A 22,710-nucleotide genomic window follows, 5' to 3' on the forward strand; every position below is an offset into this window, starting at 1 on the left:
GTTCAGTTTCTCACAGGTCCATGGAAGAAACAAGGTCACACCAGGATGAATTTTAGATTTTTCCAGGGCAGGGGAACCAGCTTCTGGTGAACTGACTGGTGTTTGCTTCTCACAAGGCTTTTTTTACTGTTATACAATTTACACCTTAGCAAGTCAGTTTTCCCATACCAAAACCTCTTATCTGAAACTTTCCAAAGGAGACAAATGCCAAAGCCATTCTCAGGCCCAGGATATCTCAGTTTTCAGATACCTACCACAACCAAGTCATGTATAGGTTTGAACCTTTCAGGAAGAACTCAGATAAAATTTACATACTTCAAACAGAGGTTAACCAACACAAAAGATAACAATCACAAATGGCAGAGCAAAGCCCAGTGCTAACACTCCAGAATACAGGCCAGCTGCAAGGCTCTGCAGGAACTCCTGCTACTCAACCAGGAGAGGGCAGCCTGTCTTCTCACTGACAAAGATGCCTGAGGGAAGGTTTGTGTCAATGAGCTCACAACACTCAGTGAAACCCTGACTGGTTCAAATGGCATGCCCCATCACTTCTCAGGTCGGAAAAACAGCTACTTATAAAATCAACAGGAAAGAGACACTCTATCCACGTAACATGCCGGACATGACAACTCACAGGGGTGCAAAAGATGCAGGGGCTAGGACAGGGATATCCCTTAGAAACGGATGCAATGAAATACTTGGGACATATCCCCAGTGTGGGCGCTTTATAGTAAATATATTGTCATTACTTGTTTGAAGACAATTACATGCATAAAACGTATTTGATTATGTTCACCACATACTCTAGGGGAACTTTTCTTTCCTTTCATGAGACAGGGTCTGATATAGCCCAGGCCAACCCCAAATTCATTGCACAGTAAGAATTTCCTTAAAATCTCTATACTCTTAGCTCTACCTCCTGAATGCTGAAGTCAAAGACTTGAGCCACAACATCATATTTATGCAGTACTAGGGAATCTGTGGGGATATATTGTGTCCCCCCAATATATTGTGCATCCTAACAAACTTACCTGGGGTTAGAGGACAGAACAGCCACTAGATAGACATAGAGGCCAGAAAATAGTGGCACACACACACACACACACACACACACACACACACACACACACACACACCTTTAATCCTATCACCTGGGAGGCAGAGATCCATCCGATCTCTGTGGGTTCAAAGCCACACTGGAAACAGCCAGGCATGGTGACTCATGCCTTTACTCCCAGGAAGGGAAGTAATGGCAGAAATCAGAAAGGTATATAAGGCATGAGGACCAGGAACTAGAGCTGGTTAAGCTTTTAGGCTTTTGAGAGCTGAGATTCATTCTGGATGAGGACTCAGAGGCTTCCAGTCTGAGGAAACAGGATCAGCTGAGGAATTGGTGAGGTGAGGTTGGCTGTGGCCTGTTCTGCTTCTCTGATCTTCCAGCATTCACCCCAATACCCAGCTCCAGGTTTGTTTTTATTAGTAAGACCTTTTAAGTTTTGTGCTACAGGGAACAAATCCAGACATCTAAGAATGTAACACAAGTACTCGACCAACTGAGCATTTTTCTATTGTAGTAAAGGACATACACAGACAGACTTATAAGATGGTAATTATTCATATTGACATTGATACAAAGAGGAAATTAAGTAAGTCTTTGGGGCTCGGAAACAAAAGAGGGAAATACTCAGTGAACTCTCTCCCATTCTATATTTGATAAACAGGACATGAATGTGCCCTGGATCCATCCTTTGAAGTGACACTAAGTTAGTGAATTTTCTTCATGTGACACACTCCTAGCATGGGGTCATCACTGAAGAGGAGGTTGAAAAATTTTAAGACCCAGACATGGTGGATGATGACAATAAACTCTTTTCTGGACACTGCAGAACAGTTGAACATCTGAGCTCACAGTAGTTGTGATGACATCTACAAGCCCCATGCAAGCTCAATGCAGAACAAATCCAGTACAGGGATGGGAGATGGGCACAAAGTCTTGCCCAGAGATGAAGAGCTATTGGCATCTGATATCTACTGGGAGAGGGAGAGTCAGTTTTCTTTAATGGTGTGGACCCTGGTAATATGACCAGGACTATGGGAGCACAAATTGAGCTGCATGGGAGGAAGAGAACAGAAAGTTAGGTGGTTAAGGAAAGGCAGTGGATTTTTGACAACTAACAGGTCACAGAAGGAATCAAAAAGAAAATCAGGTCAGTGAGGAAGGAACCAGCAAAGGATGGTGAGGGACAAGGGAAGGGGAGGGAGGGTGGATTCCATCAAAGCACAATACATACTGATAGGACATTTTCAAACAATTAAGATATTAAACCCATGGCTGGGTGAGGTGGCCAACACCTTTAATCCAAACACTTGGAAGCAGAGTCAGGAGAATTTCTGTGCGTTCCAGCCCATCCTGGTCTATACAAACAGCTCCAGGACAGCCAGGGCTCCACAGAGAGAGCCTGTCTCAAATTAACAGAAATAATTAAACCCATAAGCATAGGAAAAAGATAGCATAGGAAGAAAATTTAAAGTAAGATCAGAAATAGCTCAGGGGTGGAGGATGGCTCAGGGTTAGTAGAATATCGAGGCCCTTTCATCAATCCCTAACACTAAAATAAAGGAAATGAAACATTTTTACTGAGTCCTCATTCTCTTCAACTAGGCTTCCAAACAGACACCAGTATACAAGTCTTTGGCAAAGTCCAGAAGGGTGAGACCATCACCCTCGAGATCCAGCCAGGTGAGTGATTCCATCGAGAATGGCAAGGCTGAGATCCAAGACAAGGAAGGCATCCCACCTGACCAGTAGTGGCTGGCATTTGCCACCAGCAGATAGAGGGTGGCTGCACCCTATCCGATATCAAGGTCAAGAAAGAGTCCCACCCTTCACCTGGTGCTGTGCCTGTGTGATGGCATCAAAAGTCATCCCTTTGCCAGTTGCTGCAGAAACACAACTGTGACAAGGCCGTGCACTGCTGCCCACAAGTGCTGCCCACACCCGTAGCCCTGTGTGGTCATCTGCCTCAAGAAGAAGGGTGACCATATCCACATCCTGTGCTCTGTAGAACAAATCCTAATTGGCCTTAATAAGAAACCTGGAGCCAGATATCAAGGTAAAAACTGAAATATCAGAGAGACCAAAGAGCAAGCCACAGCCACCACAGAGTTCTTACCTCTACTGAATCCTCAAAAGGGCTGAGCTTCTGTCTCCTCCTGCTTTATACTCTTCTCTCTGCCCAGCCATATCAGTTCCTCTCTCTACCTCCCTAGTGTGTGAGTGCCTCCTGAGTACTGAGATCAAAGGCATGAGATCCCAAGTGCTGGGATTAAAGGTGCATGCCACCTCTGCCTGGCCTCTATGGTTAACTAGTGGCTGGCTCTGCCCTCTGAACTTGAAGCAAGCTTTGTTTATTAGAGTACAAAGTACCACCACATTTCTCCCAGAAAGTTAAATAATGCTTAGACCTTGTTTGGCTCAAGACCCTCCAGAACCACTGAATATTATTTTTTGCATGAAGCAGAAGGACCAAGGAAAGTGATGATGTTAAGTTTGGGCTAGCAACATGAACCAGTATATAAGTGCTGCAGCCAACTTCAGCCCTGACTCTGATCTACATGGTGCAAGGAGAAATCTGCCTTCAGTTAGAAATCTGACCTCTATATATGTGCTGTGGCACATGCGAATGTACACACATAAAGAAAAAAATAAGTGTAATTTATTATTATTAAATGATTGCAATTTTAAAAATTAAGTTTTAATAAAGAAACAAGTGTAATTAAAGGTTGTAATGAAAAGTACACACACCAAAAATGAACAAACAACCAAAATAGAGGTACACATTTGTAACCCAGCACTGAGACTATGAGGAAGAGGATTATAAATTTCATTCCATGCAGATGTACACAGTGAGACTCTTCACAGAAACTTTTAAACATTTTGAATACAAAGAAGTATTTCACATAAAAAGTGTGAAAGGAATAAAGCAAACCCACATGTAAATTTGTGTTTTATATGTGTAATATTCAGACATGTCTGATAATTTGTCAGTTCCAATTGGAACAGAAAAAGATGAGGACAGATGAAACAGACAAAGAATTGATTGCAGAGTCTACGACCTGACCTAGCCACATCCTTGGGGAAGTCAGAGCCTGGTGCCTGAGGAGGGCACTTCCTCTTCCTGTGGGGCTGCTGAACTACAACCATGTCATAGGGAGTGTCCTGCCTCCAAAGGCCACACCCTGTGTCTCCTGTCCCTCCAGATGGTCTCTGTAGCTCTGCCCATGAGCACAGTTGCAGCCTCCAAGACGAGATGCCATGACCTTCACCTACACAGCCCTTCTCTGTCTGGGTGAGATGTGCACAGGGGGAGGGGATACTGTGGTCTAGGGTTGATGCTTCCCCACAGCCCAGCGCGGTCCCATCAGGGTCTTAGAAGGTTCTGCAGAAGCGGGGGCTGCTTAAGCTTCAGGGACAAACCTCTCACAGGGAACTCTCTTCCAGGAATGACTCTGGGAGTGGGAACCCCAAGGCCTGCAGGTGAGTGAGTGTCTGCAGATGTCCTGACCTTCACTTCTCATCATTCCTGCAGCCATGACTGGGCAGTGAGGATGGAGAACAACACATGTGTGCTGACCCTGGGCATGGCTGGAGGGTTGGGGTTAGGAGCTACAATCTGATGGCTGTCCTGAGTCCTAGATGCTCTTTTCCTTGCAGGGGCCCTCCCTAAGCCTATCCTCAGAGTACAGCCAGACTCTGTGGTCTCCAAGCAGACTACAGTGACCTTTTTATGTGAGGGGACCACAGAAGCTAAAGCATACAGACTCTATAAAGAGGAAAACCAAAAACTAAAGCGCATAGAGTTTCTACAAAATCCTAAGAACAAGGCTGAATTCTCAATCTCAAAAACAGACCACAACCATGCAGGACGATATCGCTGTCAATATCAGATCTATGATGGATGGTTGTCAGAGTACAGTGACTCCCTGGAGCTGGTGGTGACAGGTGAGAGATCACATAGAGTCCCCAGCCTCAGGATTGACTGTCAAGAGGTGGGTCTATTCACAGGGTTACCTCCACCTCACAGCCATAAAGGATAAGGAGGCCTGATACATTTACTGATCCTCCTTTTCTCGTAGGAGCCTTCAGTAAACCCAGTCTCTCAGCCCAGCCCAGCCCTGTGGTGACTGAAGAAAGGATTGTCACCCTCCAGTGTGTCTCAAGACAGCAATATTACAGCCTCATTCTGACGAAGGAAGGACCTCAGAAGCTCTCCTGGACACTGGACTCACAGTATAACCTCTATACTGGACAGTACCAGGCCCTGTTCTCTGTGGGCCCTGTGACCTCCAACCAAAGGTGGACATTCAGATGCTACAGCTTTAGCAAGAACAGCCCACAGTTGTGGTCAGAACCTAGTGACCCCCTGGAGCTCCTGTTCTCAGGTAAGGAACCCCAGCCTTTCCATAGAATGAAATGGAAACGATACAGATGCTCAGGGAGGTCTTGGTGTGTGGTGTGTGTGAGGGGCCAGAGCTCCTGAGCCCATGACACAGAGCATGGGAGAGAGAGGGACACAAGGTGCAGAATCCAAGGCAGAGAGTGACTGCAAAGCCCAGGAGGTCAGGACAGAGATGAATCCTAATGGACCTTCTGTTACTCTGGATCAGCTCATGTGCCATCCACAACAGCTCAGGGAACCCCACAGAAGAGAGGGGGAAGGACATCAGGAGAGCACGGCCCACAGAATCTACTAAGCAGGGTTCATGAGGGCTCACAGAGACTGAAACAGTAGCCACAGGGCCTACACATGTCTGCCCTAGGCCCTCTGCACACATGCTGTGGTTGTTTACCTTGGGTGATTTTGTTTTGTTTTGTTTTGTTTTGTAGGGTTTCTCTGTGTAGCTCTGGCTGCCCTGGAAGTCAGTCTGTAGACCAGGCTGGCCTTGAACTCACAGGAATCTGCCTGCATCTCTTTCCTGAATGCTGGAATTAAAGGCATGCACCACCACTGCCTGGCTCATTTGGGATTTTTGTTAGACTAAACAATAGGAATGGGGATGTCTCAGACTTTTTTGCCTGTACGTGGAATCTTTTCCCTCCTACTGGGTTGCTTTGTCCAGCCTTAATATGAGGATGTGTGACTAGTCTTTTTTTTTTTTTTTTTTTTTTTTTTTTTTGGTTTTTTGAGACAGCGTTTCTCTGTGTAGCTTTGCGCCTTTCCTGGATCTTGCTTTGGAGAACAGGCTGGCCTCGAACTCACAGAGATCCACCTGGCTCTGCCTCCCGAGGGCTGGGATTAAAGGTGTGAGCCACCACCACCCGGCAGTGACTAGTCTTATTGTTATGTTGTTATTCCTGTTGTTATGTTATGTATGTTATGTTGTTAGTCATGTTGTTATTCTGTGTTCAGTTAATATCACTGGGAAACCTGTTCTTTCTGAAAGGAAACAGGAGCAGTGGATCTGCGGGAGAGAGGATTTGGGGAGGCTGCTGTCAGGATGTATTGTATGAGAGAAGAATAAAATAAAAGGAAAAACTGCCATCCGCAACTGTGACTTTCTCTGTGCCACATTCAGACGGAACCAACTTCTTCTCTCCTACATCCTTGCAGGGACCCTCCACAAACCCACCATCAAGGCTGAGCCAGGCTTTGTGGTCACTTACACAAGTGCTGTGACCATCTGGTGTCAGGGGAGCCTGGATGCAGAAATATGTGTTCTGCATAAAGAGGGAAGCCAGAAAACCTGGGACATACAGATGCCAGAGAAGCCTAAGAACAAGGCCAAGTTCTTCATTCCTTCTATGACACTGCAACATGTGGGACAATATCGCTGTTACTGTTACAGCTCAGCTGGTTGGTCAGAGCACAGTGACACCCTGGAACTGGTGGTGACAGGTGAGGGAACAGTCAGGGTGTCTGCCCCAGGCTCTGCTCTCAGAAGTATTCCCCTCCCACAGCCTAGCCCTCTAGAACAGTGTGGCTGTGTGACCCATGTAACAGTCCATCTCCTTCTCTCCTAGGAATCTACTATAATAAACCCAGACTGTCAGTCCTGCCCAGCCCTGTGGTGACCTCAGGAGGTAACATGACTCTCCAGTGTGTCTCACAGGAGGGATATGATAAACTCGTTCTCACCAAGGAAGATCAGAAGTTCCTCAGCTCTCAGAACTCACAGTATATATACCATATCAGGCAGTGGCAAGCCTTGTTCTCTATAGATCATGTAACACCAGACCACAGAGGGACATTCAGATGTTACGGTTACTATAAGGATACCCCACAGTTGTGGTCAGTACCCAGTGAGCTCCTGGAAATACACATCTCAGGTGAGTCAGCACCATCATTGACCAATCCTGTCCCACTGGGTAGTTGCAGGTAGAGAGAGGTTGAGGAAGAGCCTGGTGGCTGAGCCAGAGCCCCACTCCTGGGGAGAAGCAATGACGTGTGCAGAGCAGGATGGGCGGGGATAAGTGTTTGGTAAAAACCAGCTCCTCAATCAGTAGCTGTCACCTTCCCTCTAGGTCTGTCCAAGAAGCCCTCCTTGCTGACTGACCAAGGCCAGATCCTGGACCCTGGAAACAGCCTCACCCTGCAGTGTTGTTCTGACATCAACTATGACAGATTTGCCCTGTTCAAGCTTGGGGAAGCTGACTTCCCCCATCATGGTGTCCAGTGGACCCAGGCTGGCCTCTCCTTGGCCAACTTCACATTGGGCCCTGTTAGCAGATCTACCGGAGGCCAATACAGATGCTATGGTGCACACAACCTCTCCTCTGAGTGGTCAGCCTCCAGTGACCCCCTGGACATCCTGATCACAGGTGAGGAACTAAATAGATTCCCTCAGGTACCTAACCTCAGCTTGGGCTCTCATGGGGGAGTTAAGGAGCTGATGGCTGGGATGAGGGACAGAAATATTATTTGGGAACAGATGCAGAGACAGGGGAACAGGACAGGGGCTAAGTCAGAGAAGAGAGACAGAGAACCAGGTGCTCAGGGCAGACACAGGTGATGTGTCATCTGTTAAAGGCAGCCTCTCATCATCCCTCTTCTCTTTAGGACATTTTCCTGTCATTCCTTCCCTCTCAGTGAAGCCTAACTCCACAGTACACTCTGGAGACAACGTGACCCTGCTGTGTCAGTCAACATACCCGGTGGACACTTTCATTCTGTCCAAGGAGGGAGCAGCCCAACAACCCCAGCGACTAAAATCAAATTTTCAAATCTGGGAGTTCCAAGCAGAATTCTCCATGAGTGCTGTGACCTCTGACCTCTCAGGCACCTACAGGTGCTATGGATCTCAAGACTCATCTCCCTACCTGCTGACACAAGCCAGTGCCCCTGTGGAGCTCACAGTCTCAGGTGAGGTGACCCTGAACTCTCAGGGTGACTTACAGTCCAAACCCTAGTAGACCCCTTGACTTGGGTGGGATTAAGGGGACAATAGGAAGGTTAGTCGGATGGCACTTTCCCTGCCAGAGAAGTGGATGCCAGCAGCAGTCATTCTCATAATGTCCACTCCATCCTTTATTGAAATCTAGGTTTGAGTCAGACAGCATGAGCATCTTGGGGAGGTTACAGGACAGTGAGCAGAGAGAGGCCCCTTCGTTGGCATCTAACCCTCACCCCCTCTTGTTCTGTTTCCTAGGACCCATTGGAACCTCCAGCCCACCACCCTCAAAGTCCATGCCAACAGCCGGTGAGTATCAGGCACCTCAGTGCAGGGAGTATGCTCCATCCCCAGGCTGCCTGGCATCTCTTAGCCCACTGAAGTCCTCATTTCTCTGTCACTTTAGCTTGTGAGTGAGGGAGGCAAACAGAGATCCCAGCAGAGACCCCAGAGACCCAGGACTTAGGGGTTTGGATACAGAAAGGTGGCATCCAGAATGTTCTGACTCTGTCTGGAGGATGGGGCAGGTGGGTGAGGTGGAGAGCAGGGATCCCAGACATTTGCCTCCCCATCCTGCCTCTAAGGCCCTGAAAACAAACCTCTCTCACCTGCATGGAGTCAGGTCCCAGAGGCTAATAAGGACTCTGTTGGAAGGTGGGGCCCAGATGGGCAATAGCTAGTTATGGGATCCACACAGCTGCTTCTGGAGATGCTGACTGGGACCAGCCTTTCCCTTTCTGGATTGGCTGAGTAAAAAGAGGAGAAGCCTGGCCCACATGTCTAAATTTCTTTCAGGGCTGGCCTTGGCTGTGACCTCTCCTGACAAAGGAGTCCCCAGAACCTGATTCTGCAGTGGGTCTGTCCCACAGTGGTGGTGGCATGTGCAAGGGTGGGGCATAGAGCCATGGCAGGACATTCAGGCTCCTTCCCTCCAACTCATAAGGCTAGTTCAGGTGTAGAGAAAAGAGCTGTAAGTAAGAGTCTCCAGGTTCACTTTCCAGCTCTGCTACTTCCAGTCAGGTGATCTGAGGCAGGTGAACTGTGGGGACAGAAAAAGAGACAATTCTTTGTTGATTGATTGTGAGGATGGGAGAAGATGAGTGCAAAGACCCAGCATGCGTCTGTCACACAGTAGGTACTCAGTTAAGCAGCACCATTCCCCACTCATGATGTCACTTGTGCCTCAGGACTGGAAGGGTACCTGAAGGCTCTGGTCGGAGTCTCTGTGGCCTTCCTCCTGTTCCTCTTCATCCTCATCTTCCTCCTTCTCCGACGAAGGCATCAGGGAAAATTCAGGAAGGATGGTGAGTACGGTGTGGGTGACCTGGGTCTCAGGTTCTCCTGTGAACATCCAAGCACAGGATCAGGACACCAGCCCCAGGGACCCCTCAAACTTGGGCTGGGTAGTTTAGAAACATTTGCAGATCTCAGATCAGAAAGATCATGATCTCAGAACCTGTACAATGTCAGGTGTTCTGTGAGCTTCACCATGGCCTGGGACATTTGCTCACTCACCCATGATGTAAAGGTCCCTCCCTTCCTTCCTTCCTTCCTTCCTTCCTTCCTTCCTTCCTTCCTTCCTTCCTTCCTTCCCTGTAAATGCCTTGGGGGGAGGAAGGATGCTGAGACTCTTCTCTCTCTTGCAGCCCACAAAGATACGGAATTGCAACTTCCTACAGGAGCTGCAGAGCCCATAACCAGCGACAGAGGCTCCCAGAATAGGTAACTCATGGCCAGAGACATAGACCCCCACCTTCCTGACACACCTCACTGCCAACTGATGTCTTCTTGTCTCTCCAGATCCAATCCAGCTGCTGCCACCCAGGAAGAAAACCTTTGTGAGACAAAGAGGGTCCTGGGGTGGGAGATGTCTGAGGACCCAGCATTGCAGGGGTGGTGGAGAGGCTCTGGGGTCTTTGCTATTTGGGTCTGAACTTCATCCTATAGACACAGGGCTATCACAACACTCCCCAAATCTCTGTCCACATTTGGGGCAATGTAGGAAACCAGGGGTCAGAGTCATCCCTAGACTCTGGTCAGGAGACATTCTGTTTGTTCTTGTGACAGATGCTTCAGTGAAGGACACACAGCCTGAGGATGGTGCCAAGCTGGACAGTTGGGTGAGGTCCATGTTCCTATCAGCAGTGCTAAGAACTTACGGCCTATTTTAGTCTGGAGGGACAGGGGCTTCTTTGTTCTACCTCTCTTGGCCCTCAGAAGCAATTACAGCTGACCACTCCCTTCTGCAAGTACCTGCCTCCTGTGTGTTGTGGCCTCATGTTCCCCTGGTTTTCCCGGGATCATGTGTCTCATCGCTCCTGTCTATTTTCTGGCTCCTTGGCATCTGTCTGGTTGTCTTCTGAGGGGACAGCCCAGATGGAAAAGCCCACAGAAACATCTAAGAGACTAGCAGCTGCAGGCAGGAACCAAAGGGACTTGGGCAGAAACATGTGGGGTTTTGTTTTTTGTGTGTGTAGATGTCATGCAAGCATGCATGTCTCTGCACCACATACCTGCATGGTGCTCTCAGGGGCCAGAAGACAAGTGTCAGATACCCCAGAATGAGAGTTTCAAATGAATGTAGCTTGCCATGTGGGTTCTGGGAAGCAAACCTGGATCCTCTGCAGTAGTAGTCAGTACTCTTAACCACAGAACCATCTCTCCAGCCCCCAGAAATGTTTTCAGGAAGATGGACTGTGTGGGTACAGCCAAGACAGTTAGAATGTCAAGATAAGATGCCAGAACTGTAGGAAGGAAGCCTCAGAAGATCCCATCAGGGATGCTGTCATCTAAATGGGTCACTCTGGTCATGCTGTGGAAAACTGGCCAGAGCTCCCCAGGGGAACAGGGAGACACTGTCTGTCCCTCACTACTTCCCTGCTACAGAGACCAGCTGAGGAAGACCCCCAGGGAGAGACATATGCCCAGGTGAAAGGCTCCGGGCTCAGGAGGGCAGGAGCTGTCCTTCCTTCTGTCATGTCAGGAGAAGTCCTGGCCGCCAAAGATGGACAAGCAGAAGATGACAGAGAGATGGATGCTCAGGTGGGTCCTGTCCTCCACAGGACTTCAGCATCCCCCAAGTCAAGCATAAACCCTCCTCCCACTCTCTCCCACTCCAGGCTGCTGAATCCGAGGAGCCCCAGGATGTGACCTATGCCCAGCTGTGCATCAGGTCACTCAGAGAGGGGACGGCTGCACCTCCTCCCTCCCAGGCAGGGGAAGCCCCAGAGGAGTCCACTGTATATGCTGCTCTGGCAGTCACTCAACTGGGCTCTGTTCCCAGTAACAAGGAGCAATGACCCTCTGCCTGCCAGGAGACCTAACAGAGACCTCCAGGGGGTTCTGTGAACTTTTGGGAACCCAACTGCATTTTAACTAACATGATACATTTTGGAAATAAAGCAGGTTCCTCAATAAACATGTGAAAAGAGAAACTAAATAGAAGGGAATGGTTTCACACTGAGTACTAATTTAATGACATCACTCATCAAAGCCGTGAAATGAGAAAATTTACTGTTGCTTGAGTTTTCCTGCCTGGCCCACAGTCAGGACAAATCTCTGACACCCGCCAGTACCACAGCCACTCAAACCCAACCAAGTAAACACAGAATCTTATATTGGTTACAAACTGTATGGCCGTGGCAGGCTTCTTGCTAACTGTTCTTACAGCTTAAATTAATCCATTTCCATTAATCTATACCTTGCCATATGGCTCATGGCTTACCGGCATCTTTACATGCTGTTTCTCATCATGGCGGCTGGCAGTGTCTCTCTGACTCAGCCTTCCACTTCCCAGCTCTATTCTCCTCCTTGTCCCGCCTATACTTCCTGCCTGACCACGGGCCAATCAGTGATTTATTTATTGACCAATCAGCAACACATTTGACATACAGAACATCCCACAGCAATTTACAGGCTTGGTTGCACAGATCCGTAATCCCAACCCCTGTGAGGCTGAGGCAGGAGAATTGCCTTTGTTTTTTGGTTATATTGGTGTACCTAGTGAATTTCATGCCAGCCTGGGCTACAAAGTGAGGCATGATTCACACATTAACCACCAAAGGCCAGGGTGGAGGTACACTCCTGAAATCCTAACACTTTGAAGGTGTGTACAGAAGGATCAAGAAGTCAAGGTCATCTTCACTTACACAGCACAGGAGTAAGATCCCAGCCTGGAACACATGTGACGCTGTTTTAAAATAGGTCAAGCATGGTGATGCATGCCTTCATTCTCAGCACTTAGAAGGTAGTCTTTGAGTCTGAGGCCAGCTGGTCTAATAGGGAATTCCAGGACTGCCAGGGCTACATACAGAAACCTTGTCTCAAAGAAAAGATAAATAAAATAGGGTCAGTGAGATGGCTTGGCCAGTAAAGGTACTTGCCACCAAGCCTGATATCCTAAGCTCAATCAGCAGGAATAGGGGAAGGAGAAAACTGACTCCCACAAATTGTTCTCTGACCTCCACCTAAGTCTTTGCTGTCCTCCCCACACCCAAGAAATAAATAAAACAATTTAAAATATAGCCGGGCGGTGGTGGCGCACGCCTTTAATCCCAGCACTCGGGAGGCAGAGCCAGGCGGATCTCTGTGAGTTCGAGGCCAGCCTGGTCTCCAAAGCGAGTTCCAGGAAAGGCGCAAAGCTACACAGAGAAACCCTGTCTCGAAAAACAAAACAAAAAAAAAAAAAAACAAAAAACAATTTAAAATATAAACTAACAATCATAAATGAAAGCTGGGTATGGTGGTATAGGCCTGTAAACCCAACAAGGCTGGTGTCAAACCTGCTGTCCTTCTGCCTCAGTTCCTGATATGTACAACAATATATTCACTTTATTTTCTTAAAGGTTTATTGTGTTTTATTTATGTGTATGTATATGTGTTTGTGTATTTTTATGCTGTGTACATACAGATGCCCATGGAGGCCAGAGTGGACATTGGAGCTGGAGTTATAGATGTTTGTGAGCTACATGCTGTGGGTGCTGGGAACTGAATTCAGGTCCTCAGCAAGAGTAGTGCATGCTGTTAATCACAGAGCTACTTTTCCTGCCTCCTTACATTCACTAAAAATGTAATAACAGCAGAGCACTATGAACAATTTTATACCAATAAATTAGTAGCTGGATATAAAATAGACAGATTCCTTGACGTCAAGAAAAGTTATTTTATTGCTTAATAAATACAAAATATATTGAACACACTGTCACTAGAAAAGTTCCCCTTTGGAAATTCTCTTTCTGGAAGCTGGTGATTTTTTCCAAATGCTTGTGTATTTGAAATAAAGACATGAAACTAGAGAAAAAGGAAATATAGCCCATCATAGTTCATTAGACCAGAAAATAATTTTTTAACAAAACTTGACAAAGAAAACCTAGGAAGAAAGTTCTTTCACTAGATGTGACCTCTTAAAAAAAGTTAATGAACCAACAACCAGGGAATCTGCATGGAACTAACCTAGACCCTCTACATATATATTACAGTTGTGTAACTCGGTCTTGTTGGACTCCTCACAGTGAGAGCAGGGGCTATCCCTGACTCTGATGCCTGCTTTTGGGACCCATTCTTCCTCCTGGATTGCCTCATCTAGCATTAATAGAAGAGGAGGTGCCTAGTCTCACTGCAACTTTATATACAGTGGCTGGCTGATATCTACTGATGCTCTCAGTTTTCAGAAGAGGAACAGGAGGAGTGAATGCGGGGCGGGCTGGGGGTGAAGAGGAGAGGAGGGAGAAGAAACTTTCATTGAGAAGTAAAAGCAATAAATAAATAGCTGGGCAGTGGTGGTGCACACCTTAAATCCCAGCACTCGGGAGGCAGAGCCAGGCAGATCTTTGTGAGTTCGAGGCCAGCCTGGTCTACAGAGTGAGTTCCAGGAAAGGTGTAAAGCTACACAGGGAAACCCTGTCTCGAAAAAAAAAAACAAGTAAATAAATAAACAAACAAACAAAAAGTTGGAGTGATAGATAATTGTGAGCTGCCATGTGGGTGCTGGGATGAACTTGGGTCCTCTGGAAGAGCAGCTAGTGCTCTTAACTGCTAAGCCATTTTTTTCCAGTTCCAATTTTTAATTTTTTTGTTTTTGTTTTTGTTTTGTTTTGTTTTGTTGGTTTTTTGAGACAGGGTTTCTCTGTGTAGCTTTGTGCCTTTCCTGGAACTCCCTCTGTAGACCAGGCTGGCCTCGAACTCACAGAGATCCACCTGGCTCTGCCTCCCGAGTGCTGAGATTAAAGGTGTGTGCCACCACCGCCTGGCCAGTAATTTATTTTTAAGGACATCACAATCACACTGGTGGTTTGGTTTTCTCTTTTCTTTGTTTTAATATTAGTTTGTTTTGCTTTTTACTATTAGTTTCAAAAACAGTGAGTAGCTTACAATTGTAAAAATTGCTAGGTCTGGTGGCACAGTACTGACCAGACGTCACAGCTACTTTGGAGGCTGATGCAGGGCGATAGAAAATGCAAAATCCACTTTAGTTGCAGAGTGAGTTCAAGGCCATTCTCTACAAATTAGTGAGATTTCCGTCCCAAAAGATATAGCCCAGTGGTAGAGCACTTGCCCGGCATTCCAGAACTCAAGGACTTATCCTTGGTAGGTTTATTTCTGGATCCTGTTACCGTCTTTCTCTTTCTTTTCCTTGTTTGATGTACTTCAGGCATGATGTAGCCCAGCTGGCCTCAAACCTGCTATTTAATTGTTGCTGAATTTGAACTTCTGATCATGCTCCACCCCTTTAAAAATACCTAGCTCACATGCTTGTACTTTGCCCAGCTCTGGATCCTTTGCTAGCTGTCTGTTGGTATGTGTGCCTGTTTTTGTGCCAATAAAAGTGCTGGCTGTACCAAGGACAGGTTCCGGTCCCACCTGTCCTTGGTGCATGAGCTGGCTTTTTGGAACCTAGGGCCTATGCTGAGACACTTTGCTCAGCCTTGGTGGAGGGAGGAGGGGACTGGATCTGCCTCAACTGAATCTACCAGGCTGGGCTGACTCCCCAGGGGAGACCTTGCCTTGGAGGAGGTGGGTATGGGGGGCGGATTTGGGGGGAATGCTGGGGGTGGGAGGAGGGAGGAAAGGGGAATCCAAGGCTGATATGTAAAATTAAATTAATCATAAAATAAAAATATTTATTAAAAAAGAAAAAAAATGCTGGTTGTGTTACTATGGTTCTAGATTTATAATTTGAAGTTGGGCATGTTGATACCACCACCATCACTGTTTAGAATTAGTTTCCATATTGGAGGTATTTTGTTTTTTTTATATATCTTAAGTTTTTGGCCTTGTGTTCTTTGAGTCTCGTTGTGTAGCTCTGATTGACCTGAAATTTCTCATACCAGGCTGTCCTCAAAGTCATTGGCTGGTTGTGGGTCTTTAATCCCAGCACTTGGGAAGCAGAGGCAGGCGGATCTCTTGAGTTCTCAAGGCCAGCCTGGTCTTGAGTTCCAGGACAGCCAGGACTGCACAGAGTACGTGTGTGTGTGTGTGTGTGTGTGTGTGTGTGTGTGTGTGTGTGTGTGTGTCTGTGTGTGTGTGTGTGTAGGGGAGGGTCATTGGCCTTCAGAATGTTGGGAGGAGAGGCATCCATCACCATATCCAGTTTAGGATTTTCTATTTCTTTTTTTTTCTTTTTTTGGTTTGTCGAGACAGGGTTTCTCTGTGTAGCTTTGCGCCTTTCCTGGAACTCACTTGGTAGCCCAGGCTGGCCTCAAACTCACAGAGATCCGCCTGGCTCTGCCTCCCGGAGTGCTGGGATTAAAGGTGTGCAACACCACCGCCCGGCAGGATTTTCTATTTCTTTTTTTTTTTTTTTTTTTTTTTTTTTTTTTTTTTTTTTTTTTGGTTTTTCGAGACAGGGTTTCTCTGTGTAGCTTTGCGCCTCTCCTGGAACTCACTTGGTAGCCCAGGCTGGCCTCGAACTCACAGAGATCCGCCTGGCTCTGCCTCCCGAGTGCTGGGATTAAAGGCGTGCGCCACCACCGCCCGGCAGGATTTTCTATTTCTATGAAGAATGTCATTCAAATTTTCATGGGGATTGCTCTCTCAATCTCTACATTGCTTTGGTTCATATAGCCATTTTCATACTGCTGACTCATGAACAGAGAAAACCTTCCCATCTTCTAGTGCCTTCAGTTTCTTGTGTTGTACATGTGGGCGATGCATGTGTATTTGAACACATGAGCATGCAGAGTCACAGGCCAATGCTGGACATCTTTATCAATGGTTATCTTACTGAAGGGAAGGGGCAGGCAAGCAAAATCTAGGATTTCTCTCACTGAACCCAGAGCCCATGAATTTCGGTAGTAGGCTGAGTGGCCAGTGAGCTCCAGGGACCTCCCAGTCACCACTTCCCCAGCACTGTAATTTTTGAGAACATAAAATATTTTTAATATAACTCTTCCCCCTCCCTACAAGCAAGCAGCTTTTAATATGAGTGCTGGGGGACCCAAACTCAGGTTCGTTTGCACAGCAACATTTTGCCAACTGAGCCATCTTTACCTTTGAAAGCTTGTTTTAACTTTGTAGATCTTTCACCTCCTTGGCTAGGTTTATTGCGAGGCTTAATCCATGTATTTTTAATTTCATACTGAGGCTATTATGGACTCCCCCTGATTTCGAACCAAGGAGAACTGTTATCTCTTCAATTCTAAGTGGGGTGGGAGATCACCTTTCCAGTTCTCTGGCAAGACTTCAGGGTGGGCTGGAGGCAGACTTTCCTATAGCATCTGAGACCAAACTTGATAATTACCAAGTCTTGACTCCCACCACTACTCACATATTCCACTGCCACCCATTCTCGAGAAGCTGTGTAGCAGTAAAAGGAGGGACATGCTGAGTAGGCAAATGTGAACAGGCAATGTGGATGATTATAGATGGGTAAGTGGTTTCTGGTGTAAGAATGGGAAGACTCATACTAAATAGTCTTGGTCAAGTCTAGTTGCATTTGGCCTGCAAAAGGATCTTTGTGCCAGGTCCTGCCAGCTTACTTCTATACCCTACACCAAGGGGCCAGACATTCAGAGGTCTCAACAGTCCGTGGCTATGGACTATTAGCTCCAATAAACTCCATGCTGGCTGGAGGCCACTGAGAAGGAGCTTGTTTTGGAAGGTGACTGCTTCCAGACAATCCCAAATTCCTGCAGAGCTTACTCCAAGTTACCTAACCATCAGCCTTGTACTCTGGATAGGGAGGGCCCTGTCACTTGCATTACCCTTGAGATTCTATGCAGATTTACAGTGCTGTAAGGTCTTTTCTTGCATTGAAGCTGGCCACTTAACTGACAGAGTCCTCTTCTCAAGGACTGAAATATAGTAGCAAAGTAGCTGTTCTTACTTGACCGTTGCTTTTCAATTTCAAGCCTGTTCTCCCTTCCTCAGAGATCAAACCACATCCTCTCATCTGACCCAAGCTTCCCAGAAAGGCAAAACAGAAAATGAGGAAGTCAGCCTCCCTCCTGACCATGAGTACAAAACATAGCTGAAAATATCTTAAGCAGCCCTGGGCAACTGAGTTCACTAGCTTATTTCCTGCTTACCACATCTTGAGACATAACTTACAAAACAGAAGCCACTTTGCAAGCTTACAGTCAACCTCACTGGAGACCTATTTTGGCCACAGATGGCTGGGTTCGAATTTTGTTTTCTGCTATAGCCCACTAAACAAGGAGCAACTACACACAGCATAGGTAACAGAAAAGCATCTGGTCAACCAACTTTCTCCTCTCCTATGGACATTTTCAAACAAGTTGTATAGTGGCCTGGCCTACATCTAACAGGGCTTCTTCCCAGTACAGAGGCTGTGTTCACAGCAGAGGCACACCAATAAACCAAGTGTTAATTCTGCTTTATTAGTCAACCGGAAAACTAGACAATCCTCCAGTCTAGGGAGGCATTAACTTAATCCTCTTCTTCATCATCACCAGCTCCAGCACCACCCTGGCCCTTCTTGGCATTCTTCCTCTTCACTCGGCCTGGGCGGCCACCACCATAAGGAGAACGGAGGGAGAAATCAATGTGCTTCTGGGAGTCCAGACGAACAATGAAGGATGGAATGTTCACCACCTGCTTGCGGACCCTGAATAGGAAGGACAGGTTAAGGGGACAAGGTGAGAGGTGGAACCAACTGGTCCTGTCCTTGACAGCAGGCTGATGGGCACTCTTGACCTCATAGACCCAGAAGTCTTATAGGTAGCTAAAATGGTTTGATAATCCTCACACCACCTCAAACAATAGTACACCTCTGCCCATAGATAAAGCTGGTGAGGGAGAAATCAGTCACAAAAAGGGGAAAGGTATGCAATTTTCACTCATTCAACTAGTCTTTGCACCAGTCACTTTCAGCCAGGTTGATTATCAACTGGCAAATTAGCAATGAGGTCTGGGATGGAACTCACACAGCTCCAATGACAGCTTTGCCCCCCCACCAACATCAACTCAATCCTCTCTCTCCAAGAGGGCACCAAGAGCTATTACCTGTCCAGCTGCTTGCATGCCTGGCAGAGAACTTCGCAAGGTGTACGGCTTGAGCCGCAGTGACACTTGCGCTGGGCTATGGGGAGGGAGACAAAGCTGTCCCCAATTCCCCCATAAGCTTTCACTCTGAACCCCCAGGGTAAGCTCAGATTTGTCAGCTCCGAAGGCTACACAGGAGACAGGGACAGCGGCTTAGCAAAGGAAACAAACCAACAGTGCAGACAGGGTGAGTAAGTAAGGCTTTCCGGCCTAGCTTTAGCTTACCTGATATGACGCTGGCGGATGAGCACACGGGCATGGTGAATAGATTTGGCCAGACCCAGTTTAAAGACCTGGGTCTGCAGCCGCCTCTCCAAGAAATCCTCAATTTTCAGGCCCAGGATGTAATCCAGCTTCATCTTGCCTTCATCCAGCACCCCAATGCGAACAAGTCGCCTCAGCAGAGCATTGCCTGGGGGGAGCATAACTCAAATCAGTCCTGACCTCAGACTCCACCTCAGAGTCCCCGTAAGGCAGGTTCCTACAGCTTTCACCCATGTTGTATTTTGCAAAGAGCACAGGAGAAAAGAGTGTCAGTGATGTGCCTAACAACCTTTCTTCTAAGAGCTGCAGGCCTGAGACCCTGACACAGGCACTGGGTCACCCTTTAAACAACAGGCTTATACCACAGGTTTACAGCCTTTCATTCAACCTTCACCACTAAGGGAGGAGCTTTAACACTCAACTTAAGAAGCCAGGCGGTGGTGGGGCACGCCTTTAATCCCAGCACTGGGAGGCAGAGGCAGGAGGATCACTGTGAGTTCAAGGCCAGCTTGGTCTACAGAGTGTTCCAGGACAGGCTCCAAAGCTACAGAGACTGCCTCAAAAACCAAAAATAAATAAATAAAACCAAACAAAAACAAAGAGAGGCTTCCCAGACAGGCTCCAAGGTACAGAGAAACCCTGTCTCGAAAAGCCAAACAAAAAACCATGCTACTTTCACAACAAGAATCACAGTACTTGGGAGGCTAGGGTGAGCACAGACCAAAAGATAATCTAAACTACACAGTACCAAGCCAACAAGATATATAGAAACAACCCACATCTATTCCTCAGACTATTCTCCCAGGAGTTTGAAAGAAAGCTAACTGTGAAGGCCCAGTCACCTAGTAAGAAATCCTAAATATAAAGAACCAAGTTAAAAAAAAAATTCACCATTGATTTTCTTCCAGTATCCTAAAATAGACTCAATTTCTGATGTTCTATAAATACTGGTCAGATACAAATACAAAAATATATCCCCAGAAGGAAAATATTACGCCATTACTGTTATATAAAACATTCAGTTATGAAGGCAAAAAGTAAAGCGCACACTGATAAACCTAAGACACAAGAGCACATCCTACCATTAAACTGTTCCGTGGCCTCCATTTGACTGATGTTGACAGACCCGAAACTCTAGAAAGTTAACTCGAATAGACTCCTTGTGGCACAAGCTGGTATTAAAGCGTTCAGTTTCTAATCGGAAATCTCACTGTCAATTAAGCGACAGACCTTTTCTTGTGGTCACTACCACATGGGAAAGTCTAGACCTGACTGAGTCAATGCAGTGCTAACTCCAAAACTCCAAGGCTTTTCTTTCCTAACTGTAGCCAGAGGATTCACTAGAAAACGGCTCCTGAGAGGCTGCCTTGACAACTTTCACTTCTGTTCACGAATACCGAAAATAACTCTCGTATACCTGTAGCTCTCATTCTTCTAACTCCGAAACATGAATCTGTTTCCAAGTCTGTGTTGAAAATTCCCCCAAGCCAAGCGAAGTGGCGCACACCTGCGAACCCTGCACTTTTTAAGACTTCTGGTAGTTTACAGGCCAAACTGACCTACCATGAGCTTCCGTCTCAAATATTCCCCATAAGCCCAACTTGTTCAGGGTCATACCTCCCACGACCACAATGCAGTCTAAAAGCTCAATTCAGCAACCCCGGGGGCCACCACCCATCCTTTTGAAAATAAGCCTATATGTACCTTCAAAAAGACGCCGCGGGTCCTTTTCGTCCAGTGTCAGCAGCTCCCGGGCGGCCTTGCGGATCTTAGCCAGGGTAAATTTGACCCTCCAGACCTCACGCTTGTTCCGGAGCCCATACTCTCCTGCACGTGCGTGGGAGGGAACGACAGGGCCAGAGCCATGAGTTACTACACTTGCCTTAGCGACTTCGGAACACAAAACTAATCTAAACCGCAATCCTCTCCGGCGATGGCGCCCAGGACGAGCACGTGGGCGACCGACCTCATGGCTACCTAACTCTTCCCCCCCGATCCCCAATCAGAAATTCCACCTTGGCCACTCACCGATCAGCTTCAGTTCCTGGTCGAGACGGGATTTCTCGAAGGGTCTCCGTGGGGTCACATAGGTTTTGCGACAAACCCAACTTCTGGCAACCGGCATGTTGGCTTCTCTAGGCCCGCCGCGCCTGCGCAAAGGGTCGTGTTTAAAAAAGTGTCATGGCGCCTACGCAGCCAAACCCCGCGAGCCCACACCAACTCGGCTCTCGCGAGAACCGCCTTAGAAAATTTGGAACCGAGATTTTTTTTCCACCACCGTGCTGCAATAATGTCCAAGCACCTTCTTCCCGCCCCTCTCCCTTAGCGTGTCCGTAAACTTCTGAGTGGCTCCATTACCTTACACCGTCTCCCCAAAATGCTAACTACATTACGCACACGATGCTCACCTACGAACTCACGCCCGTGACAAAGAGAGACGCTTCCGCCGGACCGCGGTCTTATAGCAACGTCGCTTGGCCATGACGTCATCGCGCACCGCTCGCGGCTTCGCCAATCAGAAGCGGGGAAGCAATAGAGTGGCGCGGGTAGGCCAGAGCGGCGCTGCGCTGGGCGGACTTACCAGTGAGGCGGTTGGGCGGCTGAAGAGCAGACGTGACATCCTTGCTTTAATCCAAGGATTAACGGAGCTGCCGCTTCCAGGGCAAAGGCATAAAGTAACGCGCTGCAGTTGTCACTTTTTGTTTTAACAAGGACTCTTAGGAAAAAGCTCACAGGAGATTCAGGGCAGCAGCCAAGGTTCCCCACCATGGTCTCAGTCTCGTGACAATGCCCTTATCTTGGCCATACAAATGCCTAGGATATTAGGTGTGGGCCACCGTGCTGGGCTTCTAATATTGAAATATGCTTGCTGTGCCGGTTCGTTTTTGTCAGCTTGACACAAACCTAGACATATCTGGAAAGAGGAACTCTTAAATAAGAAAATCCCCCCCCCATCATCTTGGCCTATAAGTCTCTCCTGTTTTATTTATTGTTTTTGAGTCAGGGTATCCCAACAAATGACCATGCATTCCTGATCCTCCTTCCTATACTTCCCAAAGTGCTGGTATTACAACCCATTCTCCTACAGATATTTCCTTTGGTTGGGGTTTGTTGTCGTGTCTCTCCCTCCCCCCTCTCCCCCCACCCCAAGGTCTTTCTGCTTAGTCCTGGTTTTCCTGGAGCCGGCAGTGTAGACCAAGCAGGCCTGAAACGCACCGACCCACCTGCCTCTGCCTCCCAAGTGCTGGGATTGAAAGTGTGCACCACCACCACGCCCGGCTTTATTTCTTTGTGGGGAAACAGGGTCTATGTACCTAGCCCTGGCTATCCTGGAACTATGTAGACAGGCTGGCCTCAATTTCATAGGTATGATGTCCCTGAGTAGCTAAGAGGACAGGCCTGTACCACTAGGCCTAGATCAGGTATTCTTTTATTTTAACCTGTTTGACTGGTAGAAATTTATTTTTGCATTTACATACTCAGGCAAGGATCTTGTTCATTTAGTCTGGGAGGACAGAGTGAGGGTAGGGGACAGGTAGACAGACTATAGTTTACTTT

General features: G+C 47.3%; 2 protein-coding genes and 1 long non-coding RNA gene across 4 annotated transcripts; 1 reads left to right on the forward strand and 2 right to left on the reverse strand.

Moving 5' to 3' along the window:
- The first annotated feature begins 4,140 nt into the window (after positions 1-4,140).
- On the forward strand, positions 4,141-12,296 carry Lilrb3 (leukocyte immunoglobulin like receptor B3). Its single transcript, XM_052761867.1, has 15 exons — positions 4,141-4,349; positions 4,502-4,537; positions 4,715-5,002; positions 5,137-5,442; positions 6,612-6,896; positions 7,022-7,327; positions 7,523-7,819; positions 8,058-8,360; positions 8,647-8,697; positions 9,576-9,692; positions 10,035-10,110; positions 10,189-10,226; positions 10,456-10,508; positions 11,275-11,430; positions 11,508-12,296. Exons 1-15 carry the CDS (start codon positions 4,316-4,318, stop codon positions 11,685-11,687), a joined length of 2,526 nt encoding a protein of 841 aa, XP_052617827.1. The 5' UTR covers positions 4,141-4,315; the 3' UTR covers positions 11,688-12,296.
- LOC128124963 (uncharacterized) lies at positions 8,816-12,195 on the reverse strand. Its single transcript, XR_008223058.1, has 3 exons — positions 12,113-12,195; positions 9,590-9,729; positions 8,816-9,427 (listed from the first exon to the last, which is right to left on the reverse strand). It is a non-coding gene; the product is annotated as an uncharacterized LOC128124963 (long non-coding RNA).
- A 5,907-nt stretch (positions 12,297-18,203) lies between the features above and the next one.
- Rps9 (ribosomal protein S9) lies at positions 18,204-21,673 on the reverse strand. 2 transcript variants are annotated; one of them, XR_008213006.1, is made up of 6 exons: positions 21,561-21,673; positions 21,181-21,302; positions 20,857-20,979; positions 19,114-19,300; positions 18,850-19,016; positions 18,341-18,451 (listed from the first exon to the last, which is right to left on the reverse strand). XR_008213006.1 is itself a non-coding variant. In XM_052712987.1 (5 exons), exons 2-5 carry the CDS (start codon positions 21,275-21,277, stop codon positions 18,274-18,276), a joined length of 585 nt encoding a protein of 194 aa, XP_052568947.1. In that variant the 5' UTR covers positions 21,278-21,302; positions 21,561-21,670; the 3' UTR covers positions 18,204-18,273. The 2 variants fall into 2 exon arrangements, 1 of the variants encoding a protein (XP_052568947.1); XM_052712987.1 differs by lacking the exon at positions 18,850-19,016 and having other exon boundaries at positions 18,204-18,451; positions 21,561-21,670.
- Positions 21,674-22,710: the final 1,037 nt, after the last annotated feature.

This window comes from Peromyscus californicus, unplaced genomic scaffold (assembly GCF_007827085.1).
Source record: "Peromyscus californicus insignis strain IS unplaced genomic scaffold, ASM782708v3 Scaffold_4__1_contigs__length_199733344, whole genome shotgun sequence".
Taxonomy (NCBI): Eukaryota; Metazoa; Chordata; class Mammalia; order Rodentia; family Cricetidae; genus Peromyscus; species Peromyscus californicus.